The following is a 13,297-nucleotide window of genomic DNA, read 5'->3' on the forward strand; positions in this document are numbered from 1 at the left end:
AAAAACAATTTGCAGAAAATAGGTAAATGTTGAATAATATTGGAATGAAAAAGGTAAAAAAGATAGATGTCTTTAAAATTGTTTTTCTTGTATGTTATCCATCATAATCGTTTGCCTTCCCTTGAATCTCCTAAAACAATGGCGTCCCCCTATGCTGGAAATTGCCCTTGGTAATTGATCAGGAGGCCGTCAGTTTGTTCGCCTGGCTTGATGTTTGACCTTCTAATATTTCGCGACCATTCGAGAATATATCTTTAGAGCACTGTGAATTCCTTCTCAAACGGATGAAACGCCCAGCAGCCAACTGTTAAGCTGCGAAAATATATTAAAAGCTATCAGGTAAATTCCTAATTAATGCACCCGAGCTACAAGAATTCCGGCATACTATAATCCGAAAATGAGAGTAGCACCTGAACCAGCCAGGCATTCTTACTATTTATTCAGACACTTCAGACTCCAAAAGAAACATACGAATGTGCTGAAGATTCTCCGTATGTGAAAGAAACCCTTGAAAATCCAGAGATGCATAACCCACGGTGAATTTTGAACTTAATGAAGCGTTTTATTCGCTCTTAAACCGTGGCGCGTTTTGCGGTTCGCCGCGGACGATGGCAGACAAAAGAAAATTGCAAAGTGATATTGAACGAACGCTTAAAAGAGTTCAAGAGGGCCGAACAGCATTTCAAGTAAGTTAGGTGTTTAGCTTGCTGTCTGCAAGCTCATTGTTAGTACTGAAGGCGGTAGCACTTTCAAAAAACCCAATCTGTTGTGGTCTGAATGGTTCACTCGCGTCAGGTTCACTCTTGTCTTGGATCGTAGGAATAATATGGCTCTCCCGTGAGGGCTTCCTCTTTTTACGGTCGATCATCTTATTTCACGTGATAGATGTCATTTCAGCGTGATTTTCTAATTTCCCAGTTCCTGGTTGCTGATGGGGTCTGTTCGCCGAGGTTGACAATCAAACTACTGACACTTCGTCAGCAAACATAGAGGCATCATTGGTGCGGGCTGATGCTGTTATCACAACCTCGTAAAAAGCTCTTGTTGGTTGCACGATAAATACCTCATTCGCGACTATATAGTTACGCATAGTCGCTGGATGGCGTTTTAGGTATCACTCGCGCCACATGCATGTGGAAACCGCGAAAGTGACCGGGGTTATAGTTTAACAAAAATTACACCCTAGGCGAAGACGGATTGCAACTGGAACAATCACTTGCAAAAGCTGTTGCGGTGCACATAATTCAAAGAAAAATTATATTTGTTATTGAAATCCTACATGGCCTCTCATGAGCTCCCCACATATCGCTAAAACGAAGAATTGCAAAGTTGTGGTAATAGTGATATTCACTGGTCCTGGATAATTAGAGCCCGTGTTTCCTTGTTTGGGGACGAAACATTCGCGAGTAAATTGCCAGGCTTGGTGAGTAGGTTCACAGCCACCTGACCAACAGCCAATAAACGCACCCGAGCTACTTATATTTTGACACTCCAGTTCCGCCTACTAGCTATGGGTTGAGGCTCACAGCAATCTACGAGGTTTTTCTTCACAGGTAAACGACGAACATACATTGTAGCTTCATTTCCGAAACACGTAGATCTGCATCGATTTCCAAATTCATGTATACACTACGTTGCTAGTGTTTGGTTGGTGGTTAAGTTTTGTATCTCGGTGACCGAATGCTGTAGCTTATTGGGTCTGGTAAGAAAGAGTTGACTGCAGTCTGTGGAGCTGGTGAGCTTGCGTACACGGTATGCCGCTGGCGAATCCGCTTTATCCAGGAAATCAGCTGAAGCACTGTTCACTTCGACAATGATTGATGAAAATATTTTCAGTGATCACAATCTTATCTAACCGACAACCACGGAACAGTAAAAATGAAAGTAGTAAAACTAAAGTAGTAAAAATTAAAGGACGGGTAAACCCAAAGCACTGTTTTCTGTGATCCTGATCGAAAGCTCACACCCTCCAGGGCGAAAACCTGTTGAGGGTCCTGAGTCTGCCGAATTGTTCGTCTTGTGCATTCGCATCAAAAACCGTCCTGCTTTTTGAGTCGACCATTGGCCATTGTATCGTGGAATACTTGGACGGGGATTTACTAAACTAACGACTGGACGCTTCGTCGTACCACTGGGTTCGAGCGCTACATAACTAATTACGGTGCTCTGGCCGACACCCACTTTTGTGGATAAGGTCGTCAATAAACTGCCTTCGGATCGACTGCACCTATTGAGAGGGAATCAGCATGGTGTTGGATTCATCATCCTCCAACAAATTTTAAAACCCATGAAGTCCATTCATATTTGTCCATCGGTGTCTCCGAAACATTGGCCGGATCCAGTGGGAACGTTGGCTCAGCAATACTAAGGCACGCCGAATGGTTTTAAGAAGAATGAGCTCTCACGTAATAAGCTCGTTCATCTGTAGCACCCTTTCGGTGCCGTGCCACCAGAAGAAAGCACGAGGGTTGAGATTCTGCCCGGTTGCTCAAGCCTAGGCAGAGGAAGTCGAGAGGCAGAGGTCGGGTTCGAACCACGGACCTTCGGGTCAGTGAATTCGCGCTGTAACCACCGAGCCGTCTCACGTGATAAGCGAACAGCTCATCCTTCGTAGGTTAGAATGTGTTGTTCGCATGTCGGCCGACCATGTACTTCACGGGGCTTTTTTATACTCAGCTCTGTTTTGAGTGGAAGTGACCGAGAGACGGAGGTCTTATGACATGGCGGTGAAGTATGGCAATGCTGACCTGTGAACTCATTCGGGTTGCGACACCCTGAATGGGGATCCATGGGCTCAAATTGTCAGTGGTTAATCGCACTTACAAACGCCTCTCAGTCGCGCAGTCCGTGGAGCTCCTGTATGAAAGCTTTTGTGTCCAATTCGTTGATGCCCATTTTTCCGTTTCTCCTAGGCAACTGGTTAAAAAACTACTTGATTATGCTATTTCCTTCAATACTCAGCCATATCTCCCCTGCTCTCCAGTTTTCCGGTGGTCAAACTATAGTAGATGAAACCAACCCATTCTAGAGGTGACGAACTTGACAGAAGTGAAGTCAACTTACATCACTTTCCACTAAGCTATGGTTTGTTTTCTTAGGCCTTGACCGCTGTTAGTGCGAAGTCTTTGCTCGGCCCGACCGAAAGCTACTACCTTTACATGATGATGCGCTTATGTAAGTTTTTTGGAACAGATTTGTCTTTTCAGATCAACGGAAATGAAGTATACACGGTGATTAAGTGTCATCCCCATCTTCAAACACATGCACAGTCGTTAGGACTCTTAGCTTTGAACTCATTACTTTGGAATTAGACTTTGGTCATCCGGTTTGATAGAGGCAGGCGCCCAGCCGGTTTGTTCCAAGTACCGACCCAAGTCTGGTACCTTGTCGTGGTGATCAAGCTCGAATGGTCCTACGGTCCACAATGGCCAAAATTCTATTCCGTAAGGTGCAACCACGCCATAAAGGTCAAAGGGAAACAGCCAAACGGAGAGTAGCGGGCCGCCTTACTGCGAGGCGGTCTGAAAATAAAGTTGTACTCCTCTACGATAGGCAATAGGTTGTTTCATCCAGACAGTCAGCATGCCCCCTTTTCATAGAAGCAGGTATACTGTCTTTTTCTATGAAGAGTTGTGTCAAAAAGCTCAACCTCCGTGTCATAACTATATAAAACATACCTTTGCATAGACCATTAACTCGTAATTCTCACCATATTTTCAGCTCATGTACTACCGTTATTAGACGATTAAAGCGTACATTACGTACTTCTATTCTGTCTCCTTTCTAATCTCGTCCTGGAACTACTTGACTCTCGTAACACTCCGATCGTCAAACGGCCGACAGTAACTGCCGGCGATTCATTCAATACGGTCAGGATATTTTTAAAACCCATCGCGAGCCTAATGCGGCTGCAAACGAGTCCGGTATGCGCAGTAACGCCGGGAGTGAGTCATCGCTTACTCCCGTCGCTGTCTGGCTAGGTCAGCCCCCTGCAGCCAAGTGGGTTAAACTATTAAACTATTAGCTTCAGACATGACTCCTAAGGAAATCCTACTACACACTGCCTTGTCGGTTAGACTCTTGAGATAAGGGCTAGATACTCATTAACTTGTCTGTCTAGTTTTTATGCCGAAGGCTGAAGGTGGGGCACCTCATGTAAACCGCCTTACCCGACCTAGACGACCGAAAAGTATCATCCACCCTTGCAAAGTTTTACTCAGCGGCCCCAGCCTGCACTCCGTCCTCACTCATCAATTAATGGTCAGTCCAATTGTCGATCTCCGTCCCCCCCTCGGGAAAACAAACCAAAATAATCCTTCATTAAAGTCAAAAGATCTAACTCAATTTGCAGCTTTGACTCTTTGTGCTCCTTCAAATTGGCCACTAGGCACCATACAGGGCCACACTTCGTCCATATACGACAAGTAATTTAAGATGAACTCAGATATGTCACGTTTTACTCTCGGGGTATGTAGTGATGTTGACGCAGTGGCCACCCGAAAGATGCACGAGGGCTGGGATGCTGCCAGATTGCCCAAGTCTGGACAGGACCAGTCAAGATGCAGAGGCCGGGCTTGAACCATGGACCTTCCGCTGAGGCTAACCATCGGTAACCGATAGCCGCATGGTCCCATTGAGTCTATGACTGTCTTGCATCTGACATCAATTAACTCGATGTGAGCGTTTTTGTTGCAAGCTCGTACTGGTCAGAAACAGACGGCGAACAGCACACAACTGAAGCAGTCGTTCCTCGTTATCCACACCCTGACCATCTACTCCAAATCTAACGCGTGGTTGCGCTTCTTCCGGACTTATTCCTTCAAAGCGTGGGTATTCACATCACCCACCAGGATTGCTATATCCATCTTTCTTGCTGACCGAAGTAGTCGTGACACATTTTGACAACAAGGCTTTCAAATAAATCGTGGTTATACGGCAGCGAAGCATTGGTGTTGGGCACTGATTTCATGCTGTTGGTGGTGGTGATGATCTTAATAAAACCCCTCCTCAGTCACAGAAAGGCAGTCTGTCGGAGCGTATACTGATGTGTCAAATAAACACCGCTTACCGCATCGACTTGCATTGGTCCTAATTGCGACAGACAATCACACAGCGCAAAGAGGACTCCATTGGGATCCAGTCCGATACGGCGCTTTCTGCCTTGGGACTGAGTGCTACTCTCACATCATAGAAACCCTGAGCCATTGCGTCAGGGTCACCAAATACCCGAAGAGTGGAATGTGGAATATCCGAGCTCATCCTAATCGGCCTGATGTGCACGACTGAAGTGGGGTCTTGTATGCGTGTTTCGGAGACACGTACATCGACAGATAGGGAGAGCAAGGTTTGGCTGTTGATCTGTTCGCCGAGCTTGGCAATTGATTTGCAAACGTTTCGTCACCATTCGAGGAGACATTTTCAGCGCACTGAAGATGTCTCCTCGAATGGTGACGAAACGTTTGCAAATCAATTGCCAAGCTCGGCGAACAGATCAACAGCCACCTGATCAATTACCAACCAATACACCCGAGCTACCAATATTCCAAAACATTACCAAGAGCAAGGTTTCACCAGATGTCTGTTGCTCAATTTGATATAGAGTATGGACATTGCAGGCTGCAACGTGGGTCAGATCTCTTGAGGTTATTAAATAACTATTTTGGTTTATTTTACTGGGCGACGCATTGGACACGGAACAATGACTTTGGGACTGGCAGATGGTTTGATCGCACTGCATCACTCCATCGGTGGTGAGGGGATGTGGGGAAGACCGGTGGTCAAAAAGCTGCAAGGGCAAATAATACTTCCCGAATACTTTCCCAAGCCAAAGAAGTGGGTTTGGTTTAGATAACTCATCCTCAGCCTTCGATTGAAAAAGCTGACCCACAAGGCAGTGAGAGTATGTTGAGCTGTTTTCGGGAAACCTCCCCTTGTATCTTATTCGAGAATCTGAACGGCGAAGCAGCAGGTACTAGGATATTCTTGGTGGACCCCTCCCGGAGCCAATGACTCAAACGTCTGACCCATTTGGGTGGAGGGGGCCAGCCTGGCCCGTGGACGCAGGGTGTAAGGCATTACCGTCTCCCTCCAAATGTGGCTGCGTACAGCGGATGCCTTTTGAGCAGCACCAGTTTCTTTGGTTTTATAAGTACTTCAGCCATATTGAATAGTTCGCTGGCAGTCACGACCAACCGTTGGCTGATTGGAGTGTGTAGTTTTTGAGGTCGACCTTTTCTAACCCGTCCTTCCAGGCTGAAGGCAGCATCACTTGTTACATGAATATGGGTATGCTGGTCGCTTGGGAAGAACGTCTTAACGCCTTCACACTCCTATCGCAGAGAACAGTAATATGGCTGCTCGCTCTGTGGGGACTCCCTGTTCTTCGTCGGACTTCTCTATGTTGGCCTTCCTGACATGGTTGAACCTTTAGGAACTGAGTTACAGCCAATGTAGCTCACAGTATCATTGCAATACCGGAGATAGGTAAAAATAACAGGGCTTAAGACTGATACTCTTTTTTGGCACGCTACATAAACGCAACGGGGTGTTAATCCGTAATCGGTTTAAAATGTCCCCCGATGAGATTAGTGGCACCATTTGCGGATCGCTCCGGTGATAGCTTATGCCTCTTTTTTCTGCATCAGAGTTGTTTCTTTCGCTTGTGGTCAAGATTCTGGAGAAATAGGCAACCGCCCGGTTAGCCTGGCTCAAGAATGCATCAATAGTGATACCGGACGCATCACTTCCCACGAGGAGAGGGTTGCTGTTGTCGATGGTAACAACCATTGCGTTCGCCATTTCGTGCGTAAGGTTCTCAACTGCTGTTCGGACACTCCGGAAGCGAAACTATTTCGTTTTTAGCTGATGGATTGAGTTTGTCCGCTGTACCCGCTGTGAGTAGTGAGCCAACAGATCCACGACTGTTCGCTGAATTCGAATTTCTCTTATAGGATGCGTACATTCTGGGTGAGGTTTGATAGTAAATTTGGAGACCTTGTAAAGCAGAAGAGCAATATCTTCAGTTGTAAAGATGTCTTTTGTGTCTTTCAAATTAACATATGTTTCTGCAATGTCGAGAAAGTGCCTAAGATGTTCAACTTTCGTTTTTTTCGCATACAGAAACGTTTCAATGTGGGACAATGTGCGTTGTACCTATTCGGCATTGTTGATATTGTTTGATGTTCTCTGGAAACACACAAACCCGTTTTTCACTCCGAAAGGAATGCACCGAATCTATTATAGGTTCCTGCCGGCTTCCAATGCACTAAACAGCTTATGTGACTCAATTATTGGAACCCGGTGATATGCACTCTGAAGGTTCAGTGTACTGTAGATGGTATGGCGTGCGTTGGTTTCAGTCATTTGATCCAATCATGGTAAGGGATGAGTATCAAGGTAGGTAAAGCGATTGACGGTCTGACTGTAGTCTATGACCATGCGTCTCCTGTGGTTCTTATTGTGCGTTGCGAGCACTTATGATCTCTATGAGGTACTTGATGCTTCGATTATTATTATGCCACCGGTGAGCATTCGGTCTACTTCGGTTGGTATGAATTGTTCGTCTTCGGTGTGTAACGACGAGATTTCGTGGCGATCGGTTTGCAGTTCGCAACAAGATAAGTGAATAAAGATTTGGATTCCAGTTTCGCGGATGTTAGAGTGCCCTTTTGGTCACCGAAAGGAAATCTATACGTTACCATGTAACCCCAAGAGGTCATATCCGAGAAGGACGTCTGCACAGAGGTTTGGTAATACACAAAGTTTGAACCGTTCGTATGTAACATCCTCGTACTGAATGGACGCAAAGCAGTAACCGTTGGTGGAACATGAATGTATCGTCGATGCCATTGTTATCACACGGAACTAATTTCCAGTTATGAGCTTGTAGGGCTGATGAATGGTAGAGCTGCGGGTATCAATAAGAGCTCGAAAAGCAACGCCGTTGACCAAAATGTCCATTGTAGTTTTAGATAGGGAATTGGGAGCAGCGGTGCAGAATAGCGAAGAGACTGAGAAGTCTTGTGGTGTCCCCGAGTGTTATTCCGGGGTTTTGGACCCATAGACTCGTTGAAAATGCCCTATTCCCCCCACAACTTTATCGAATCGATTTTTTAGCAGGGGAGCGAGATGGCCCAAGTGGTTAGAGCGCGAATTTACTGACCAGAAGGTCCGTGGTTCGAACCTGATCTCTGCTTCTCGACTTCCCCTGTCTAGGCTTGGGCAACCTGACGGTATCCCAACCCTCGTGCTTGCTTGGCATGGCATTTGGGTACTTTGGGGTGCTACAGCTGGACGATGTTTTAGCAGGGCACCTATAACGAGGATGTTTGGGGTTCCCACAATAGCAGCATGTTTGTTGTGTAGCTGTGGAAACCGTTGTTTCGGCATTAACAAAGGACGAAGGGATAGGCACAGGACAGGTAACAGACTGTCCATCTGTTTAAGATTGTGAGTGTTTTTGTGCAATTCCGAGAGCTCGGGCGGCTTTGTGAGCTTTGTCAAGGTGTAGTCCATGCCAATATAGCAGTTTCCCCCTGATGGTGCTCGACTTTATCCCGGTTATCAAGGCATCTCGAACTGCTTCGTCTGTGTGTTCCACAACAGACATTGTTCTGAATTTGAAATCTTTAGCAAGCGACTTCAGTTTTTGGACGAACTGGTCAACATCTTGACCGGGTTAGTGTTTGTAGGTGGCTTGCCTACACCATATTTTTCTCTAGTAAGATTATTGACAAGTAGTCGGCACTGTATGGTCAATCTGACGTACGAGAGTTCCTAGTTTGATCGAGTTGATGTAGGCTTTGAAGGTGTGGAACCAGTGAATCCATCTTTTCCTGGCATTGGTGAATGACGGTCAGCATCAAAAACCGTAGATCGGAGAATGTGATCTATTTATTTATTGGACGAATACATTGTTGAGATAGTTGAGTACCAGGTCGAGGTTAGAAGACATGATAGATCTTACTACACGCTTTGGTCGTCACCAGCACATCAGCTGGTGATTTGGATTGATAGTTACTAGTCAGTGGCATATGAGAAGTATGGTTTATAGATTCATGGAAGTGAGCCTTATGATCAACTGATTATCCGTGCATGCGGTTTATCGTATCAGCTTATGCTAAAACTGAATCCGACAGCGGTACTTTATACCGCACCATATCACGTTTACGCCAAGCAATTTTACCAGTATGACGGGAAGCGAGGATAACCGAATACAAACTGAAAAACTCTGAAAATAGGCCCTGACGACGTTTACGTTAAGTGAACACGACCTAAAAATGACTCTTGTCCTAACGTAGTCGCACCCTGTTTTCGCTTGTTGAGGTTTTATCCGGCCGAGAATTGAGTGTCAGCAAAGTTTCTCGCCAATAAGTTGACACATTCACACACAATATTACGAGGGTTGACTAGAACTCACTGTCTAGCTTACGTATCCTGATATCCAAATGTCTAACTGCACCTCTGAAGTCCGAAATCTGGTCGGAACTGAAACTACCTAAACGGAAACCGGAGTGTAGTCGTATTCTCTGCCCAAGCAACCCTATCTCGATGTATATGGGACAAGATCTCTTCTGGGCCAAACTTTCAAGGTGCAGTACTGAACCCTCTTTTTCGATATGGGCAACTTGCACGGTTCTTTGCTGGCTGGTGTCACTCCCCAACCCCTTCCCACCATACAAGGAAATGGTACTGGGTCGGTTGATCGTCATTCGTCTGACAGACCTACCTTATACACTCCGCTACCCATTGACAGCGAACAAAATAGCACTTTGCTAGATCCACGAGATCCTTTCCGCATAAAAACTTTCAGCCTCCTTGCCAAGTCAAATTGGCAGACAGGTCATGCTTGCGAAAACTTCTACTCTGAAGTGCTTCTGAAACACACATACTCGACATAAGTGTGTTTATACCCCTTAAAGCATCCGTGTGTCCGGTGACTTAGAAGCAAGTTATCGTTGGGTTTGTCGTGTGAATGGCATCGCAACTGCTCTGTTGGTCCTTGGCTTCTTACTCCGCCCACTCTGGTATATCAGAACGGACTGTAGCTTCGGATAACCTTTTTATCGAGACGGAAAAATCAATGCAGTCTCATTCATAGAGTCATCATTTTTCCACAAGGTCATGCCAGAATCTTCGGGAGGGATGAGGAGCACCGAACTGTAAATCCCCAATCTCGATTGGCTTTCACCCTTACCAGCCAGTATACCTTCGTCCACACCGTAACCGACTCGCGATACATCCGTCCAGTCGAAATGATATGCGATTATTTAAAACGACTCGCCTCCAGACACTTGCCCTCAGCCCTAGAGTTGGATTGGATTCCAATGAACAGTTGTCTTTGTGACTTTGAGTTATCCAACCCCATCCAGCTCAATGCTACTCAACATAAGAGCGGTACTTGATTATAGTGTCGGCATGTTACCCAACGGACTTCAATCCTGAGTCCGAGAAAGATGCTTTCTATCGAGATTTGTTTGAGCCAATTCGTCAAGCAAGAAGCACTGATGTTGCGGGCGATATGAATGCCCGAATAAATCGTCTGAGCTCCTTGGGATCACATTTGGCGGTGGACAGGGAGAGTGACTAATGTGGGCGAATGGAATTTAAACCTCATCGATAGTTACTACTGTTTCCAAATGGGGTAAACGAACACTGTGATAACCTTTCGTGCGTTAGCCTGATACCTGTGACATCTGAGGTGCCCTCTGGTCTTATCCTTCAAGGATTTTCTGAACACAGAGAGACAGATCCTTGAAAACCAAGCTGGGTTCCGTCGTGCAAGTTGATGCAGAAGCCACATATTTGTCCTCCGACAGATTCTGGCACAGAAACACCTATTCCGGAAACCAACAGCAATCACCCCCTTTGACTCCTAACCATCGGGTACCATAACAGGGCTGTTCCCCATAAATTCCTAGACTCTTTTACAACTCTCCAAGCCAGAATCCACTTAGTGTGCCTTCCATTGTACTCGTGATCCAACGCTTTCTGGCCTTCGCTGAAAAACCGCGCGGTTGCGCCATGATATCTTGGACGTAGCAGCGCCTAACTGCGAGCAGTAAGGCGGTGTAGTTGCGGAATTCCCATCACATTCATACAACTGCTCAGTTAAATACCACATCGGATGACTGGTCTGTGGTTTTGGTTTGAACCCGCTCAATCTTGTATTAGCAATTCATGCCTCAGATGTGAATCGCATACCATGCAGTTGGAGAACTGTTTAGGTTATTTGAAATGGTTTGTACCTTAAGGTTTTACCCAAAGAGAGCCCTATTGTGTGTGCTCAATATCACTAAGCGAACGTACCGACATCAACCTTGATTTCCCAGAGGCAGGCAGAGACGTTCCAAGCAGCATTTCAATAATGAAGTGTGAGAACAGTGAAGAGGGAGGCGGACTTTGTCTCACACACAAAAGTGGTGGGCTCAGGTGAAGGCTTACGGTATGCCAGTACGCGCTCATAGGAGTTGGGGTATAGTGACCCCATAAGAGATAAAGGTGACCCCCAGTCACTGCCACAGTTTATGACGCTCGATAGAGTCGAAAGCAGCTTTCAAGCCAAAAATGTCATTGCTGGACTTTTGACGGAGTGGTGCTGTTGAAGTGCCTATCTCAAAGACAGCCGATTCATCCTCAATCAGGGTAAAACCCAGTCTGACTCAAGTGTTTGTGTTTTCTGGTAGCCGATCAACGTACTCAAAATAATGTTAGGGAGCGTATTTAATACTATCACTACCGTTCGTATCATCATTGTGGATGCTAGTGTTTCTCTTTTGCGATTGAAACGGTTTTAACAAATCTCCATGAATATCATTTTTCTCAGCTTCAAAACCGCAATCTACCGGGGCGTACACTGGCACGACGAACACCTCTTTCCGCATCAACTTACGTTTAGCTGCCGATTGTTGGAATTCCATCCAATTCAACGCTTCAGTCCTGGAGCTTAACTTGACTGCCACACGACGAGCCGTTACGTCAGGATTACTAGATTTTCTATTGGTAAAATGTGGAGTACCTGTGCTTGTCCTTGGGGTGAGATGGCCCAAGTCACTAGAGCACGAATTTACTGACCGGAAGGTCCGTGGTTCGAACCCGACCTCTGCCTCTCGACTTCCCCTGTCTAGGCTTCGGCAACCTGGCAGTATCCCAGCCCTCGTGCTTCCTTCGGGCGGCGTGGCAACTAGGCACGAGAAGGGTTTTACAGCGCAAAGTAAAGCAATATTGTAAATGGGAACTTGCCAAGTCTTCAAGATTTGTGTTGTCTGGAGAGATTGGCCTGTTTACGTGTATGGCTAATTAGCTGGTGTTATGAATCGCCGGGTTCGGTTAGTGGCTTAAAAACAGTTCCAAACAACAATAGACAGATGCTTTGAACATCAAACAGACGTTCGGCACTTCACGTTTTCTGATGTACATGCAGCCTAAGGAGACATTTCATCACTGGCTCTCGGAGACCCATCGGAAAGGTTTCAGGTTGGTTACTTCGATGGAATAATAATCGTTTGGTTGTAGCACCTTTGCGGCACTTACCTGTCATGCCACTCGAAGGGAGCACAAGGGATGAAGTAGTGCAATGTTGCCCAGACCTAGACAGGAGTAGTCGAAATGCCGTGCTTGGGTTCGAGCCGTAGAATTTCCGATCACTAAGTTCGCGCCTTAACCACAGCAACCTCAAGCTTTAATTTTAGAAATACGTATTCAGCACACTGTATGCCGTTCAGCATGGCTTTAGTTGCGGCGATATCTGGCAACAAGTAGTGGGTTGTAACATATAATAGGTTCGAAGACACTTTCGGAACCCGTTACTGTTACGAATAGAATACCGATTCTGATTGAGCGCGAGAACAAGAATGAATAACGTAGAATGAATTGAATAGTGCTTGTCTAAGAATAGACGTCAATAAGCTGAAAATGAAGGCGAAAGCATGGTTAATACAAAACGATAATGTGAGCACAAAGAAAAGAATAGACATTCACCCTGGCCGTTGGATTGTGTGTAGAGGGATAAATTGGGTACAGGTATTGGATGAATGGTTGTGAAAATCTAATGAGTAATAATGAGTGTGGTTAGGCTTCTCGATTTCTTAAAATGTAGGGCCGTGTACGCTGCTGGAGCCTGGCTAAATCAGAGATGCTAGGGTCATATGTATCTGGAGATGCCCGGGCACGGGGGTGAGACTGAAGTATGGTCGATATTATCTCCAATGTTATTGAGCGGAGGCGTGTGCAAGTCAGATAGAGGGGGTGCATGAACACCATTGTCTTCATTGGATGAGGTACGCGTGAAATCGTTGAC

At 45.9% G+C, this 13,297-nt stretch overlaps 1 protein-coding gene across 1 annotated transcript in view; it reads left to right on the plus strand.

Moving 5' to 3' along the window:
- Positions 1-594: 594 nt before the first annotated feature.
- T265_13104 (hypothetical protein) overlaps positions 595-13,297 on the plus strand; it is a gene marked incomplete at both ends in the record, with an annotated part of 20,610 nt that continues 7,907 nt past the window's right edge. The window contains one exon of the mRNA XM_009167215.1: positions 595-686. Within this exon, the coding sequence (XP_009165479.1) occupies positions 609-686 (78 nt within the window). The remainder of the gene's footprint in view (positions 687-13,297) is intronic.

The sequence above is a fragment of the Opisthorchis viverrini genome (genome assembly GCF_000715545.1).
Source record: "Opisthorchis viverrini unplaced genomic scaffold opera_v5_37, whole genome shotgun sequence".
NCBI lineage: Eukaryota > Metazoa > Platyhelminthes > Trematoda > Opisthorchiida > Opisthorchiidae > Opisthorchis > Opisthorchis viverrini.